Source organism: Carassius carassius, chromosome 47 (assembly GCF_963082965.1).
Source record: "Carassius carassius chromosome 47, fCarCar2.1, whole genome shotgun sequence".
Classification (NCBI taxonomy): Eukaryota; Metazoa; Chordata; class Actinopteri; order Cypriniformes; family Cyprinidae; genus Carassius; species Carassius carassius.
In genome coordinates, this window is record NC_081801.1 from 20119932 (window position 1) to 20138717 (window position 18786).

Here is an 18786-nt window from a genome sequence, read left to right on the forward strand (position 1 = left end):
CATGCATCATTACATTCCAAAAGGTTGTCAGTCTGCAATGCATAATGCTATTTATTATTATAATTTTTTTATGTTTTAGCATTCCCACAAGGGGTGTTATAATGGCTTTTAGCGTAAATGTCTTGTACATTTGAACATTGACCATTGACACTCCTAACTGAGATTGTAGATAGAGTGTCAATGATCCATTTGAGAGATAGGTGGCTGTAATGCACTTATAAGTCTGCAATCCGCCGTAAAGCAAGAAGAAGAAGATGTCACATGCAGGCTGTTGAGAATGTGCTTAGGACAGTTTCGGACATTGTGGTGAATCAGAGGTAAAAAAACCACTATAAATACTGTTCAGTTTCTTGCACAGACCAATCTTTTTGTGTCTTTGCACCTCAATGTATCTTCACAAGCTGCAGGGTTTAATTTGGTTTTGTGTATTTTTTTTTTTTTTTTGGACTATCAAAACTGTGATTCCCATTCATTTCCATTATATGACTGACAGACTGAAAAACTTTTTCTACTGAAAAAACAAAGTCACCTAAATCTTGGATGCCCTAGGGGTAAGCAAATAAACATAAAATTTTCATTTTGGGGTGAACTATCCCTTTAACATAGGTATTTGAAAGTAGTTCTATTGCTACCACCAGACAAATGCAACCACGGACATTCAACAAGTCCACAAGTCTCATGTGTAGCATTAAGAAGTTCAATTCATTTTAGTAAACTGTTTTATTTGCACATCCTGTAAATGATTAATTTTAACCTATGTGCCTTCTTTTATGGGAAATATTTACTTAAAATGACGCTGTTCGTCACTACGTTTTTGAAACATTTCCGTACATTAGTGCAATTCGTTCTTTATATATATATATTGTAAAATTAAGCTACATTTCTTGTTGTCAGCTAAATTTACATGTTGTTATTAAAAACATGAGATATATACTCTGATTATGGAATTAAATAATATCATCTTCAGTGTTCATCTTCAATTCTACAGTTATGTCTACGTCTACATTTTCAGTGTAGTTATCTACTTTTGGTTAGTAGCTTGCGGCTATTTTAATAAAGGCAACTCGACTGTAGTTGAACTACCATATTTTTTTAATACGTTTTTTTATATATATATATATAAATGTTCAGTGATTTCATCAAGCATCTAAAGGGCACACAAAAATGGTACAAACAGAACATATCTTTAAACATATTTTTGCATTACTAACTTTGCCATGTTAAACGGGACAACTTATATTCATGTACAACGTATTTTTTGGTAAATATAAATACTTTAAATGTTGAGTAGCTTGGATCTTGAAAAGATGCAGCTGTAATGTAGCTTCCCCAGCACTGATTCAGAAACATAAATGACTTGATGATTAATATAGTAACTTGATGCAGAAAGAATGCAGGCATCAGACTGTGGGACTCTAGAGAGATAAAATCCCTCCAGGTGAGGTTAAGGTCTGGACTTCACACCACACTTTTAGGGAAATTGTAACATTTTATAGAGTCTGGTAGAACTGTGAATTTCCAGTCCTCTCTGTGGTTTCACTGACATTTCTTGGCAGCCAAATGCAAACGGAAGAGTTGTCTCTGAGGCTCTCATGTGCTTTCTTTGTGCTCAGAAGACCTCAACAAAAACCAAAAAGACTTGAGCTCAGCTGAAAGAGCAGATTTCATCTAGCTTAAGAGGCAGTGGTTATATTTTGATGGAAAGAAATACAAGCTGCAGTGCTCTAGTTTGACACTAGAGACATTGCTTATTAAACTTTTGGAAATCAAACCACAAGGAAGAAAATCTACAAGATGAGATTTCTTGAATCTCTCATTTAGAAGGCAATGAGAATTTCATTAAAATAGATCTACTTTTTTTTCTCTCAAGAAAACCACTATGATAACATCACATGTGTCACCTCAGAGTTTCAGAAGAGATAGCAACCTAAGAAACTATAGCTACAGAGAAAAAGTCAACAAAAAAGGTCCCATCAGTTTTTTACAGGACTGAATCACAGAGACCAACATTAGATTTCCTGAGAAATTAACAAGCAATTAATTGTTCTTCTGAGAAGAAACCAAGCTCTGGAGTAGCTAGGATGACACTTGTAAATGTTAAAGGGATAGTCATCATATATTCACCCTCATGTCATTAGAAACCTGTATAACTTTCTTCTGTGAAAAATTGATGTGATGTGTAAGAGCACAAGTTATCTCTACTGGAATTTGCAGTATACACTATAATGGATCTTTGCAATATTTAATATTGAGTCACTTGCATTAAAAACATCATTCAATAGATCTGTAAGAACTGTGTTCTTCCTGCCTTTTGCTACTGTAGTGTTACACAAGACATCCTGTGCCGTGATGCCCTGCAATGCGATTGTGTCCCCACAAATCTCCAACAGCACTTAAGTAAAAGGAAACAGCATACACAGGACCATCACTGCTGCAATGCTGCAAAATAACTATCCAGTGAAATCAACAAATCTAAACATTTTTCTAGAGGGGTGACCGATATGGTTTTTGACACTGGCCGATGCAGATATTTAGAAATCAGGGAAGCCGATGGCTGATATGTTTGGCCAATTTTCTTTTTTTTTTTTTGCCCATTTACCTCATAAAAGCAAGTTCAAGCTAATTATTATTGCAGTGTACAAGATAGTAATAGTAGTAGTAGCCCAATTTAGAGTAATAATACATGGCTTAAACTTAAGCACCTTCTCAAAACAGTTCTGTTTATTGTTCCGCTTTTTGTTTATCTTTCTTTTTACATGACCTATTCAATATTACCTATTTGTATATTTGTATAGTTGTACTTTATATTTTATTATCTGTATTTAATGTTCTACTGTTAGTGTTATCTGTATGCAACAAGGGTCTGAGAGTAACGCAATTTCAATTCTCTGTATGTTTCCTCAGTAACGGCTGTAATCAAATAAGGACTACTCACAAACACTACTTTATCAGCCATTACAGGAAAGACAAAATGAAAAGCTTTTCTGAAGACAGTAGGTTCTTTTCAATGATACATTCATATAAAAACACCTGGCTGCATTTTAATTTTGAAACGTGAAGCGCACATTTTATTCAACAAAATGTAATCCTCCTGGAAAATATATTTGTGGTGGTCAGTTTTGATATAGTGAGAAGCCATCATAAATAACTCAATATATAGGAAACACTGGACACTGCTATAAGTCAAATGGCAATAGTGAAAAAAAAAGAAAGATTACACACATATCACACAGCCTGCTGCTCCTAGCTGCTTAAGAGTGTACTGGCAATGAGCGATGACATCGTAGTGGATATTGTCAGACCTACGCACACATTTCATGAGGAAAGTTAACATTCATGTTATAATCACCCGAGAATTTCATCTGAATTTAACATGTTTCTACTTTAACATGCAAATGACTTGTTGCACTTATGAATATGATAACTTTGCGGCATCAATTCTTTTAGGGTAAAACTTAACGGGCTGTTTTGCCCCACCATAAGCTGAAGCTGTGTTTAAACCATAGACAGTAAAAAAAATGGACACAGCGACCCCATTGGATTCAACGGAGACAAGTGAAGTCAATTAGAAGCACGCACTTCCTGGGGGTCGAGCGTACTGCGCAGACTCAAACTGAGCTTCATGACGTAGATGTTTTTATTTATTTAGTTTGACAGGGACATTGTACATTAATAAAAACATTCCTGTAAATGTACCAGAATTAGCCAAGGGCTATTTTTCATCCGTAGTCCCTGGACAAGATGTTACAAGTCAACCTAAACAAAATATGATTAAGAATACATAATAGAAATTTTAATAATTACACAATACAATAAAAAAATCTATTTAAACAATTTAAGATCAATTAAAAACAATGCAACAAAATACAAACAATAAGAGGATGTAATAATATTTTAAGCAATATTATATCTAATACGCAGATATAAGATTCTAGTGATGACAGATCTGAGTACTGATTAACCAATTCTTCAATTGAGCCCTAAATAAAGCATAAGTGTCTAGATCTCTTATAGTTGTTGGAATAGTGTTCCATTCTTGTGCAGCTTTAACAGAAAAAGCAGATTGACTAAATTTACTTCGTCTAAGTGGTATGATACAGTCTTGTCTTAATGCACCTCTTGTAGAGCGATAATCAGTTGTTCTAATACGAACTAGCTGACCAAGAGGGGGAGAAGATAAACCATAAATAATTTTATACATCAAGCATACATTTGCATACTTAATCGTGTTTTCCCAACTCAATAAATTATATTTTTCCAGTATTGGACAATGATGAGAATATACCGATTTCTTATCAAGGACCTTGAGTGTACGTTTGTATAAGGACTCTAATGGTTTTAAACTCACTGAACTCGCCTGAGACCAAGTGGTTAAACAGAAAGTCATGTGAGAGAGAACCATAGAGTACATAAACATCTTAGCTGCTTCTAATGACATGTTATCTCTAGTAATCTTAAAATTATAGAGATTAAACTTAACCTGCTTGCAAACCTTTTTTACGTGAGCTTTAAATGTAAGTTTAGAATCAATCAGTATTCCCAGATATTTATATTGTGGCACTACCTGCAGCCTCACCCCTGACACATAAACATCCGGCTCTTTAATAATACTGTTAGACTTAGAGAAAAACATACACACTGTTTTGGACACATTTAGTTGCAAGCAATTCTCTTTTAGCCATGCCGACACATTAACCATAGAATTCGTAAGTTCATTTGCAACTTGTGTCAGACTATTACCATGTATATAAATCACTGTATCGTCTGCATACATTTGTATATTAGTGCCAGGACATGAAAGATGAAAATCATTTATATACATAGCAAAAAGCATTGGACCCAAGATAGATCCTTGCGGAACACCAGTTGATATACCTAAATCATTAGATAGGTGATTGTGTAGTCTAACACATTGAGATCTATCTGATAGATATGACTCTATCCAATTAAGTGTATGTGATGAGAAATTAAAACAAGCTAACTTAGACATAAGGATTCTATGATTAACGGTGTCAAAGGCTTTCTTTAAATCAAGGAACACTGCTCCAACTACACCACCTTTGTCTAATAGAGTTTTAATATTTTCTATAAAAAAACAATTTGCGGTTTCCGTGGAATATTTTGCTCTAAAACCGAACTGCATTGGATGCATTGAAAATGAACTACTACTCAAATAACTGCTAATCTGTTCTGCAACTAGTTTCTCCATAATTTTAGAAACGGTGGGTAATATACTAATTGGCCTATAATTATCATTAGAAAGGGGGTCTCCACTTTTGAATATTGGAACAACAATTGCTGACTTCCAAACACTTGGGAATTTTCCCTGTGAAATTGAAAGATTAATAACTTTACTGATAGGTTTAATTAGAGTCCAACTAGATTCTTTGAGCATAATAGCATCCATACCATATTTATCTTTTGCTCTAGATGACTTAAGAGATCTAATTGTTCTCATAACATCAGAGTCACTAACAGACCTTATTGTAAAAACAGGCTCCACTGTTGTAACTGGACAGACATTAGTATACGCAGGCAGAAAACAACGAGTAATAGTTTCCACGGAATCAACAAAATGATAATTAAAAATCACTACCATCTCAGCTGTATTATTTACTAATTTCCCTTGTACTTTAAGTTCTAAAATTTTCTTATCTTTATTTTGTTGGCCTGTTATTTTTTTTAACTGATTCCAAATAATTCTAGGATTGCCTCTTGCTTTTTCTATCATAGTGAGAAAGAAATCGGCTTTAGCTTTTTTAAATTTCTTTACCACAGAGTTCCTCAACATATTAAATCGATATCTATCACTACTCAATTTAGTTTTAAGTGAGGTTTTCAAAGCATGATCCCTGTCTTTCATCACATTCAGAATATCTACATTTATCCACGGGACCATATTCTTTTTCTTTCTATGATTAAATTTACAGGTATAATCAGTAATAATATTTCCTAATCTTTTTGTAAAAATCTCACTATCTTCCTCACAATCAATACCCAATAATAGATTACCCCATTCTATCTGCTGAAAAGCACCTTTAAAATTTTCTTGTTTATACTTTGGTATCCCAAAGAATTCACATTTTTTAACAAATGGGCTAAACCTCTTCTTAGTTAATTTCCTAGTTACCAGAATCATATTATGGTCAGACAGACCAGTTAACATATTAAAAGATTTCAGAATTCGCTCAGGTCTATTAGTAAATATCAGATCAATTTGACTTTTAGAAGAATTAGTTATTCGTGTAGGTCCACTAATTAATTGTTTAAGATCAGAACTGTCAGTAATCTGCTTAAGATTTTTCCTGGTAGATTTATCTTCCCAATTAATGTTAAAATCACCCATAATTATTACCATAATTATTATGTAACAGAAACTATGGACTCTCTCTTTTCTAGCACTTTAAATAAAGTTGCTCCTTTACGCTTAAGGAAGGTTAAGGAAAACAGTTTGACACCATGGTATAATGAGCATACTCGCACCCTAAAGAGAGCAGCCCGAAAAATGGAGCGCAGCTGGAGGAAAACAAAACTAGAGGTATTTCGTATTGCTTGGCGGGAAAGTAACATATCCTACAGAAAAGCATTAAAAACTGCTAGATCCGATTACTTTTCTTTTCTTTTAGAAGAAAACAAACATAACCCCAGGTATTTATTCAGTACAGTGGCTTAATTAACGAAAAATAAAGCCTCAACAAGTGTTGACATTTCCCAACACCACAGCAGTAATGACTTTATGAACTACTTTACTTCTAAAATCGATACTATTAGAGATAAAATTGCAACCATTCAGCCGTCAGCTACAGTATCACATCAGACAGTGCACTATAGACCCCCTGAGGAACAGTTCCACTCATTCTCTACCATAGGAGAGGAAGAATTGTATAAACTTGTTAAATCATCTAAACCAACAACATGTATGTTAGACCCTATACCATCTAAGCTCCTGAAAGAGGTGCTTCCAGAAGTCATAGATCCTCTTCTGACTATTATTAATTCCTCATTGTCATTAGGACATGTCCCCAAAACCTTCAAACTGGCTGTTATTAAGCCTCTCATCAAAAAATCACAACTTGACCCCAAAGAACTAGTTAATTATAGACCAATCTCGAATCTCCCTTTTCTGTCCAAGATACTAGAAAAGGTGGTATCCACACAATTATATTCCTTCTTAGAGAAAAATGGTATATGTGAGGATTTCCAGTCAGGATTTAGACCGTATCATAGTACTGAGACTGCTCTTCTTAGAGTTACAAATGATCTGCTCTTATCATCTGATCGTGGGTGTATCTCTCTATTAGTTTTATTGGATCTTAGTGCTGCGTTTGACACAATTGACCACAACATTCTTTTGCATAGACTTGAACACTTTGTTGGCATCAGTGGAAGTGCATTAGCATGGTTTAAATCGTACTTATATGACCGCCATCAGTTCGTAGCAGTGAATGAAGATGTATCCTATTGATCACAAGTGCAGTATGGAGTACCTCAAGGCTCAGTACTAGGGCCGCTACTCTTCACGCTTTATATGTTACCCTTGGGAGATATCATCAGGAAACATGGTGTTAGCTTTCACTGTTATGCTGATGATACTCAGCTCTATATTTCTTCGCAGCCCGGTGAAACACGCCAATTTGAAAAACTAATGGATTGCATAGTCGATATAAAAAACTGGATGACGAGTAATTTCTTACTGCTAAATTCTGAAAAAACAGAGGTGTTAATTATAGGACCTAAAAACTCTGCTTGTAATAACCTAGAACACTGTCTAAGACTTGATGGTTGCTCTGTCAATTCTTCATCATCAGTTAGGAACCTAGGTGTGCTACTTGATCGCAATCTTTCCTTAGAAAGCCACGTTTCTAGCATTTGTAAAACTGCATTTTTCCATCTCAAAAATATATCTAAATTACGGCCTATGCTCTCAATGTCAAATGCAGAAATGTTAATCCATGCATTTATGACCTCAAGGTTAGATTATTGTAATGCTTTATTGGGTGGTTGTTCTGCACGCTTAGTAAACAAACTACAGCTAGTCCAAAATGCAGCAGCAAGAGTTCTTACTAGAACCAGGAAGTATGACCATATTAGCCCGGTCCTGTCAACACTGCACTGGCTCCCTATCAAGCATCGCATCGATTTTAAAATATTGCTTATTACTTATAAAGCCCTGAATGGTTTAGCACCTCAGTATTTGAATGAGCTCCTTTTACATTATAATCCTCTACGTCCGCTACGTTCTCAAAACTCAGGCAATTTGATAATACCTAGAATATCAAAATCAACTGCAGGCGGCAGATCCTTTTCCTATTTGGCGCCCAAACTCTGGAATAACCTACCTAACATTGTTCGGGAGGCAGACACACTCTTGCAGTTTAAATCTAGATTAAAGACCCATCTCTTTAACCTGGCATACACATAACATACTAATATGCTTTTATTATCCAAATCCGTTAAAGGATTTTTAGGCTGCATTAATTAGGTACACCGGAACCGGAAACACTTCCCATAACAACCTATGTACTTGCTACATCATTAGAAGAATGGCATCTACGCTAATATTTGTCTGTTTCTCTCTTGTTCCGAGGTCACCGTGGCCACCAGATCCAGTCTGTGTCCAGATCAGAGGGTCACTGCAGTCACCCGGATCCAGTACGTATCCAGACCAGATGCTGGATCAGCACCTAGAAAGGACCTCTACATCCCTGAAAGACAGCGGAGACCAGGACAACTAGAGCCCCAGATACAGATCCCCTGTAAAGACCTTGTCTCAGAGGAGCACCAGGACAAGACCACAGGAAACAGATGATTCTTCTGCACAATCTGACTTTGCTGCAGTCTGGAATTGAACTACTGGTTTCGTCTGGTCAGAGGAGAACTGGCCCCCCAACTGAGCCTGGTTTCTCCCAAGGTTTTTTTCTCCATTCTGTCACCGATGGAGTTTCGGTTCCTTGCCGCTGTCGCCTCTGGCTTGCTTAGTTGGGGACACTTCATCTACAACGATATCGTTGACTTGATTGCAAATAAATGCACAGACACTATTTAACTGAACAGAGATGACATAACTGAATCCAATGATGAACTGCCTTTAACTATCATTTTTGCATTATTGACACTGTTTTCCTAATGAATGTTGTTCAGTTTCTTTGACGCAATGTATTTTGTTTAAAGCGCTATATCAATAAAGGTGACATTGACATTGACCTCCTTGTTGAAATTACATTCTTTCAGTAAAGTATCAAAATTTTCATAGAAACTGCAATTAGAAGAGGGGGGACGATAGATTACAATGAGAGTAAACGACATTTGTGGAGATAAGACAATGTTCAAACCAATACATTCCAATTCCTCACAATTCACCCACTTGATATCGTTACACTGAATACTATCCTTTATATATATCATTACTCCACCACCCTTGGAACCTTCTCTATCCTTTCTAAAAACATTAAAACCAGGCACCTGAATTAATGCAGTAGAAACATTTTCGTTAAGCCAAGTCTCTGATAAACAAAGGAAATCTAAATTTGAGTTTAGTAAGAGATGATGAACTTGATCAATTTTCGATCTAGATGACCACCTAAGAGACCCTTCATTTTAGCTTTAGGATCCCAAACTATTCTAGATTGATTAAGGGTTCGGAATATTTTCCATTTTCTATTTTTTAAGATTGCTGGAACTCTCTTATTTACACTTTTTATCTTTGTCCCGACTCCACGTATTTTATCTAATGTTAAGTTCAAATCAATGAGATCAGAAGTCCTCCGCGGATCGGCATCTCCTCCACTCCTGCACTCGGCCGACACGAGCGAGCCCACCGACAAGCGAGCCCGCCGAGCCAAAGATCCCCACAGGAGCATCTGAGCCCAACTCCGCTCCCTGCAGCCCCCGAAGACCACAAGGCGGGCCACAGAACCGGCCATCAGCGGGCCGCCCGAACTTCACACACCCCACATCAGCAGCGACGTCCCGGGCAAGCCCGACATCCACAGCAGCACCCTCCGAGACGCGATCCTCCCGGTCCGCCCCAACACAGCACGGACCAGAACACAGACAGGCACCCCCAGGCGACAGCCCAGCCGGACCAACACCAGACCCCGCGGCCCCGACACCAGCGCCAACGCCCCGAACAAACACGGCAACGCCAGCCGCGCCAGAAAAAGGGAGGTTAGTTGGTTGGGTGTAATCACGCAATAACTCGCCACAACAAGTGCGTACCTGTGAGACAGTTGAAGTGTGTATCGTATCCGCCATGATGGAAATGTCCTGTTCCATTTTAGTGTGAAAAGGACCGGGACACGGATGAATATCTCCGGATAATAATAGACAGAATATAATAATTAACGCATCACTATGTCGAAGCCGAGCAGGCGGCTTGGAGTGTTTCTTCACCCGATAGTATAAGGATGGAAAAATAAAAGTCACTGCTAAAACATGCCTCCCGTATCCAAAGTCTATGTTGTTCGGGAGTAATTTCCCATAGTGATGTTGAGGATTAAATTTAACACAATTTAAAAATGTATTGGTACTAATTGGTCTTAGGAAAGTTAAAACTAATCCATATGCTAAGAGAGCTATAGCTGCACCTGCTCTACCTGACGCCATCTTGGCACGTGAGCAACCTGTAAGTCTTCTAACCGCTGTGCCAAGAGAAATCTGAATCACCCACCGAATCTTGCAGAGAAGGCGAGCATGAACAGGAGCAAATTTTGGTAAGTATTCTGATTAATTATCTCTCTTGACTTTATGCCTCCGCGCCCCCCGATAGCCCCATAGACAGTAAAAGATTGTCTGCGAGCTTCTTCTCCTGTCCATACGGTAATTTCTCTACTGTGCGACAGAGAGTCGCAGGTTATGATGCAATCATTAGCCTATTTTTTACAAAAACTGCTTCTACGGGACCATAACGTACGATACAAGGTAATGGAGCCTTTTATACATTTTCGAGTTTCTTTAGAAATAATTAATGGACAAATGGAGTCTTTAAACGCCTCCGATGTAAAGTTATTCACTGCCAAAATGAATGGGAGTCAATGGAATGCTAACAGCAGGTGGGGGTCCACTAGCCAATGGCGGTGCCCAGGGCTGCTTCAATAAAATATGAAACCCTGCCCCCCTGGTGTGAACCAACCTCTACTGCAGAGTATGAGCTGCTCCATCTTTCACGCAGCCTCAGAGGGAATTCCGCAACAACGCTTAGCTGCCCGCCGGTGTGCCTGCCTATAAATCGGTGATGCTGATTAATTAAAAAAATGCCAAAAATCGTCTGATTAATCAGTCACCATCAAAATTTATCCTTTACAGAATCATGGACATATGAAAAAGGAGGTAAGGAATGGGGGAATCCAAAACCTTGTGGAAGCAAACCCTAAAAAATTTTTTTTCCCAGAATCCCAAGCAGCACTTAAAGAGCTGACATACAGTGACTGGTGACCAGAAGATACTCCACTAGCTTCACTAGCTTGTACATTCTACATAATTATTCTTGAAGACATCATCAGGTCTGAAGATCACATATCCATATGCTTTCTTGCAGATCAGCAGCGCGAACATTCTTTGCAACAATTCTTGTATGATATTTGAGAGTACTCAATATGTGATTTCCAACTCTATCCCACCTGGCTTGAGGTCACCTTTCCTTGCCCAACTTCAAAGTCCTGTCTTTTCTAAACCCTACGGGTCTCCAGTCCACACATCAAAATCCTTTTAAAAAAGGATTACGGCTCTATATCCCAGAATACATCCTCCCACCTTACACGACAATTTGATTTCCATGTCCGATGTGCCTCAGCAGGTTTGGATACTTTATCTGTTCAGCTTTGAATCCTACCTTGAGGTACGGTTGGAACTGAATGGTGGTAAGTAAAGAGTAGATGACCCTGTGGGCTCGACCTCATCTTTTAAACACAAAGTTTGCCTTTTGAAAAGCTCAACAGCACAGTATTGGCTGTATTACAACGCCACATGGATGAATACCAGAAAGAGGAATGCGAGTTAACGCAAACAAGGACAGCCGTACTCAATGATAAGATCAAGTATGTGAGTATAAAGCCTATTATGAGTTTTGCTTACAGGAAAAAGGATAGCGGTGGGTTTTCATCTGGTATAGTAGTGTGGTTTCACGCATGTAGAACAGGAGCATTGTTTGAGCCAAAGTTTAATGGTGAATATAGAGGAAGGCAGATGTTTACAGCGGCTGAAAGTCTTTGTCTTTATTGCCCTCATGTCAACCATGGATAAAGGGGCAACTCTGGGACAGGATTATTTTATTCAAAGCAATAATCATACAATCAAGCAAATGACAGTGTTGATGCAGAAAACAAACATCTCCAAATTCAATCCAAATTTTTCTAAGAATTTATATATATATATATATATATATATATATTTTTTTTTTTTTTTTTTTTTTTTTTTTTTTGCTAAATTAGGGGAGAAGAATTTGAGAATTAATCATATGGATCGTTTGGTTGTCATCTGCGGTCGACCAGTAAAGGTTTAATTCGATGGTTAATGGCAATAATGATATTTATAAAGTAGGGTAGCCGATGATCAATATAATATTGAAATGAAATACATGAAATATTTTAATAAAGTTAAATATTGCCAAATTTCATTTAATACAATTCACAATGCAATACATATGTCATTCGCTACTTTACGCTGCATCACAATATCGAAATTAGACGGTGATTCAAACTGCTTCTTCAATAAATCAAGTTTTTTAAATGCTATGAATTAACACATGAGATCCTGGAATAGTGATGTAATGAAAAATACTGTGAGGAAAAAAAAATACTATGGTACAAAAATATAAAAATATTATTATTTTAGATGCATTTAAAAAATGTCCAAATTATTCATTCAAATTATTCATAAGAAAGGTTGTGAGTAGATTTTAAAACGGAGACTCAACTGGCCAATACTGATTATCTGAAGAGTCCAAATATCAGCCAGTTGATCAATATATTGCTTTTTCTCTACAAGTCATAACACATCATACATTCAGGGTCAGAGTATCCTGCTTTGCATATATCGAGTGAGAAAAAAAGCAAACAATTTATTAAAATAATCCAAACCAAACTTCTAGGCTGGGGTGCTAAATCAACACTATATTACCACTGATCCATACTTTCATTTCAACACAAAGGGATCAGATACCTCACTGTCCTGTAGAGGGTCCACTGCCACAAGGACAACACAAAAAGCATATACGCAATACAAAGAGCTCAAATACTTTGAAGCAGTAGTTATTATAACAGAGGTACTATTCCTTTCTGGTACAAAAAAAAATGGGTGTTTATGGGAGTGCATAATAAAAGGTTGACAGATTGACAGACAGCTCTTGCCTCGCCCAACTCTGTCCAGCCATGCAAATGGAAAGGGGGTTCCATGAGCCCTGATATACTTAAATTAATGAATATTTAATTTTGAAAGGTGCAAATATTTGTGTTTGACAGAATCATCTGGTCATGCTTTCCAACTGGCAAATCACAAGTGCTATAGAGAAGTCTCTCTTGAACTGAGCAAAGGTACTAAATTCCTTGCACAACTCTCTCGAGGTCAAAGCATTAACTGCAACCTACTGTTTAAAAAATGTATGAAAGTATTATGCACTATAAAAATGCCATTACCCAAAAACTATAAAATTAAAATCGATAAATTATGAATAGGTAAAACGACATTCAGCATTCTTCCCAAACGCATGCATCCCATTCTGTGCACCAATCCGCATACAGGTATAATGCTAGTTGAATTATATTCTGTTAAATAACACCATACTAAATTAAAGGCGTTTGATTGAGTCTAATTTTATTTATCTTACCAGTCGGTAGCCGACGTCTCGTTAATAACGTCCTGGTAGGCTGTTATGAGGGCCAGTCTGTTCTTGCTGAGATTCACAGCCATGTTGCTGCCACTGCAATCATCCAGACCAGTGTAGCAGTGATGATGAGGAACGCGAGAGTCACTGCGAAGCGCGAGAAGAGGAGGAGAGATGTTGCACGCTGAACAAAGAGACGCTGCTGCTGCTGCGCTGAGCGGTCCTAGTGTCCATGTGTTCTTGGGTTCAAAACAGCTATAATTGAGTGCAAGTGGGTAAAATACATAAGCCAAAATGGATTAACAGGCCATATATATATATATATATATATATATAGATATATATAAACAATGCTCATGGTGCGAGACCCAGCAGAGTTCAAGACGCAGTCTGATGTATGTGTACATATAGATCATAAAAAAAAACAGTTGGACACATGGAATGCAATCATTTTCATACAAAATACTGTTAAATACTGCTTTAAAATGCTTCAGTTTGGTCGGATTTGGCCAAGAAAGCAAATAAGTTAATGCATATAAAAACAAGTGTCCTTAATGCAATAATGAATATAGTATGCCGTAACATTTTTTAAGACAAATTAATACTTATATTCAGAAAGGACAGACCAAAGAGTTCTATTCATCAAAGTGACTAAAAGCATTTATAATATAATAAAACATTTTTATTTCAAATAAATGCTGAATCAAGCGTTCTGATCAGAATCTGATCAGAATTGTTATAAATATCTTGATCTAAGTGAGTCAAAATTATTTAAATTTAAAAAGAGTGTCATTGCACTAGAGAAATGCATTAGAGCACAGGTAATAAAATATAGATTTACAGTCAAATAATTCAGTGGATCCAAGAAGATGCTGCACACTGGTGAGGAGATGAGGAGATCCCCCCTCACAATGTAAAGTGCTTTGAGAGCTTAAATAACGCTATATAAATGAAATGAATTATTATTATTATCCCTCTTATCCCAGAGGTCTCTGAGATAAGTCTCTTATACAATTTTGCTATTAATATTGTCTTAATATTGTGCAATATCTGTGCACATCACCTATGACTGTACCCCAAAACATGGTTAGCTGCCTACCTAGACATACTTTTGATCCCTAAATGTTTCTAAATGTGTCATATAGAGAAGTCATAGTAGAAATCATTGTAATTATTTGTGATTAAATGTGTGTTCAACTATACCAAGTGGACCCCACAAATATTTTAAGATATGTCAGATGCAGCATTGGGATGACATTTGCCAATTTCTCGTTCTTCCTGCGAGAGAGTTGTAGGACAAAGTCAAAAGTGAAAGATATCCTGTGGTGAGTACATCTCCATCCCTTAAATAGTAAACATATGTACACCTTATCCTATAGTATCCTGTACTTAACAACCTCTTAACAGCAGTGTCCTAGAGCTCCATGGGTTCTGTCCAATCCCATATCATGGCACAAGGCCAAGGTCTGCAAGTCACAGCTTGGGTCAGTGTGTATTCAACTAGAGCACAGATTTCATCCATGATAAACAGACTTCCTGTAGGGTTCTTTATTTCTGGCTGAAAACAATGGCAGCATATCTAATCCCACGGCCCACAAACATAAATTTTCAATTACGCGAAATGTTCACAGAGAGAGAGCAAGAGAAAAAGAGAGAGAGAGAGCAAGAAATAAGCTATAGAGCTTAGTCCTTCACCCTCCTTAAAGCCCAGCCTCCACATTAATACCCCACTGCACAAACACACGCACACACATTCACCTTCCTCTGCAGTCTCATCCAATCAGGATCTCTGTGTGCCCCAGAGCTTCCCCTCCCCTTGGCTGCCTACTAAATGGGTTGCCATTAATTAATTCTTCTCACTCATCTGGTCCTTGGCGTCTCCTGCTGCCTACAAAGGTAGCAATTATATTCCATGATGAGGATTGTTCTTAGGGAAGACATCTGTCCAGCAGAGCCTCAGCAGGCATCCAAAAGGAGGCATGTGAGGAGATCTTTGCCATTTAGCAATACAACTTTGTGAACACAACACAAGACTCTGATTTAACTGCTACAGCGAGTTTAACAACTCCAATAATTTTAGTACCAAAACAGATTTTTCACCCAAACACTTTCTCTTCCAAATAGACATTGCAAAGTAGCAAAGCATGTGCTGTGACTTTTTAAACTTTTTTGCTCCAAAGGAAGACAATGAATAAAAAAATAAATGAGCCTTTACACTAAAAAAAAAAATGTAATGTAAATTTTAAAACTTACTACTAAAATCAGGCAACACAAAATAAGACCTCAATGCAACATTTTATAAGACCTCAATATATCATCAGGAGCCAGGGGTATTTGTGTTGCCTGTATATGCTTCCTTTTTTTTGGGACTCTGAAAGTAATGGATGACTTTTCTTTTATAAATCACTAAGGACTGTGGTTTCAGCTAAAAAAAATCTTTACTGTTCTGCTGAAGAAAAAAGTCACCTATATTTTGAATGGGCTAACAGTGAACTATCCCTTTAATTTAAATTAATTTGATTAATGTTTGGACTTTTTACTACCTCTCTTATTCAGCCATTTCATCCAGTAATTTGAATGTTAAAATATTGTTTTCAATAGCTAACTTCACCTGACACATTCACATACACCCTTTGATCATATTTCCAAAATAGAAAATCATTATAAAGTAAAAATAGAATATTAGAAACACAGCTTCCCCATTCATAAAATGACAAATACAATGTACAAATCGTTTATGAATGACCATTTCTAAATTAATTGGTGCAGCAAGGGCAATAGAGTGCTGATACACCATCCAATTAGTATTATTAAAATGTTTGTACTGTAAAAAGTATATTTTCATCAACCATGTTATATTGATAACACAGTAAGTGACTGTCTTTATGAGTGAGTCATTATATGCGTAAATCATTCACTCAAAAAAAAAAAAAAAAATTAATAGTGATGTTTTGCTAATATGTGGACTGTCCACAGAAAGAACCATAAAGGCTTTCTGATTGGCTAAACAAAGAATTTGTCTCTGGCCACTTCATATTTACTTCAGATATTTCTTTCATTTCCTACACCCCATTCCTTAAAAATTCATTTCAATTCAATTTAAGTTTATATCTATAGCACTTTTTATGATACAAATCATTGCAAAACAAATTTACAGAAAATTAAGTTTCTATAATATTTAGTACTAGCTTATAAGTAGTGACTGTCAGTTTATGTGCATATGACAGGAATTTTCCGAAAAATGTATACAAGACGTAGTCAACCAGACAATGAACACTATTAATAACAATTATTATATGATGCAATCACACTTGTAACAATATTTGTTAGTTCTGTAGCCTATGTTGTTTCTGGGTTAGCATCATCTGAGGTCCTCTGAGGGGTTAGCATCATCTCTTCTCAGGTGTTCTGGATCCAGACTGGAGCTTGTGTAAATCCTAGTTACCACGGGATGTAAATCTCGTGGCAAAACATAGAAACAAATAGAGAAATAATTTGCATAGCTGCTGTTCCAACAAAGTAAAATTAATTCGTTTAACCCAAGCTAAAGAATAATAATGCGCATTTGATTAGATACAACTGCAGTGACAAATTATGAGATGCTTTTTTCGAATGCTTGGCGAAAGAGATGTGTTTTTAATCTAGATTTAAACAGAGAGAGTGTGTCTGAAAAAGGCTTGCAACACCTTTAAAGTTTAAAAACTGTAAAAATGTTTTATAGTAAAATGTATTGTTCTGTTAAATATATTCTGTATATAAAAATAATATATAAAATATATTATAATATATAAAAATAAATCCACAGTAAAAGATATTAAGAAAAATTAGTCCATGCACTCTTATGAATACATTGTGCATTCTGACATGGTCTGATGTCACAAGATCAGACCTCTGCTTTGTTTGGGGAAGTCGTGGCCTAATGGTTAGAGAGTCGGACTCCCAATCGAAAGGTTGTGAGTTCGAGTCCCGGGCCGGCAGGAATTGTGGGTGGGGGGAGTGCATGTACAGTTCTCTCTCCACCTTCAATACCACGACTTAGGTGCCCTTGAGCAAGGCATCGAACCCCCAACTGCTCCCCGGGCGCCGCAGCATAAATGGCTGCCCACTGCTCCGGGTGTGTGTGTGTGTTCACTGCTCTGTGTGTGTGTGCATTTCGGATGGGTTAAATGCAGAGCACAAATTCTGAGTATGGTTCACCATACTTGGCTGAATGTCACTTTCACTTTCTTTCACTTTCAGATGAGTGATAGTAAGAGTAAGAGAACAGTCATGGTTCCAGGAAATCAGATTAGTGCTGCTGACAGTGGTCTCCAGTCAACACCACAACACTTGCATGCTCCACACAAACAAGCACACACTCCTGTCTCCTAACAAGGGGTAAAACAGATGGCTAGAAAATAGATTTTTGTAAAATACAACATCAAAATAATTGTTTAATTAAATTTAGCAATAAAAACATCCAATGCCATTCAAATTAGAGCACTTATAGTAGCCTCGTCTTCATGCATACTTTTCATCCAAATATCTTGGATTTCAGATATTTGAAAAGAATTAGTAAGATGAAAGATGGCTTTAAAGGGTTAAAGAATCACAGCAGTTCTGTGAAAATAAAATCCACATACCAGACATATGAATATGAGACCCATGGTGAGCCTTTTAAGTTAAAACAAAGAATCTGACCAGTGGAAAGACCCGTGATACAGGTCCAAAAAAAAGAAAAGAAAAAAAGAAGTAGTAGCAGAGGAACTGTCTGATTTATTCAGTTGTACAACAAAAATCCTTTTATGAAAGACTTTGTTCAGTGTTCTGTCTTGTCTGAAGCATTTACTGGAAACTGCTGACCTACTCTGCTTTGTTTGGACTGATGATCAATTTTGACTAGTTTGTTTGGTCTAGGAATGTATATTAACTTCTTTGTTGTGAATGTTGGTAAGAAAATGTTAATCTTTAAGCCTTTTTAGAAGTTA

The 18786-nt window shown here is 36.8% G+C and overlaps 1 protein-coding gene across 7 annotated transcripts in view; it reads right to left on the bottom strand.

The window, feature by feature from the left end:
• The window catches only part of LOC132130126 (drebrin-like), a 102744-nt gene extending 88763 nt beyond the window's left edge, over nucleotides 1-13981 (bottom strand). For all 7 annotated transcript variants that reach the window (XM_059541789.1, XM_059541785.1, XM_059541784.1 and 4 more), the window contains exon 1: nucleotides 13823-13981. In XM_059541789.1, coding sequence (XP_059397772.1) covers nucleotides 13823-13905 — 83 coding nt within the window. In that variant the 5' untranslated portion in view covers nucleotides 13906-13981. The remainder of the gene's footprint in view (nucleotides 1-13822) is intronic.
• Between the last annotated feature and the right edge of the window lie 4805 nt (nucleotides 13982-18786).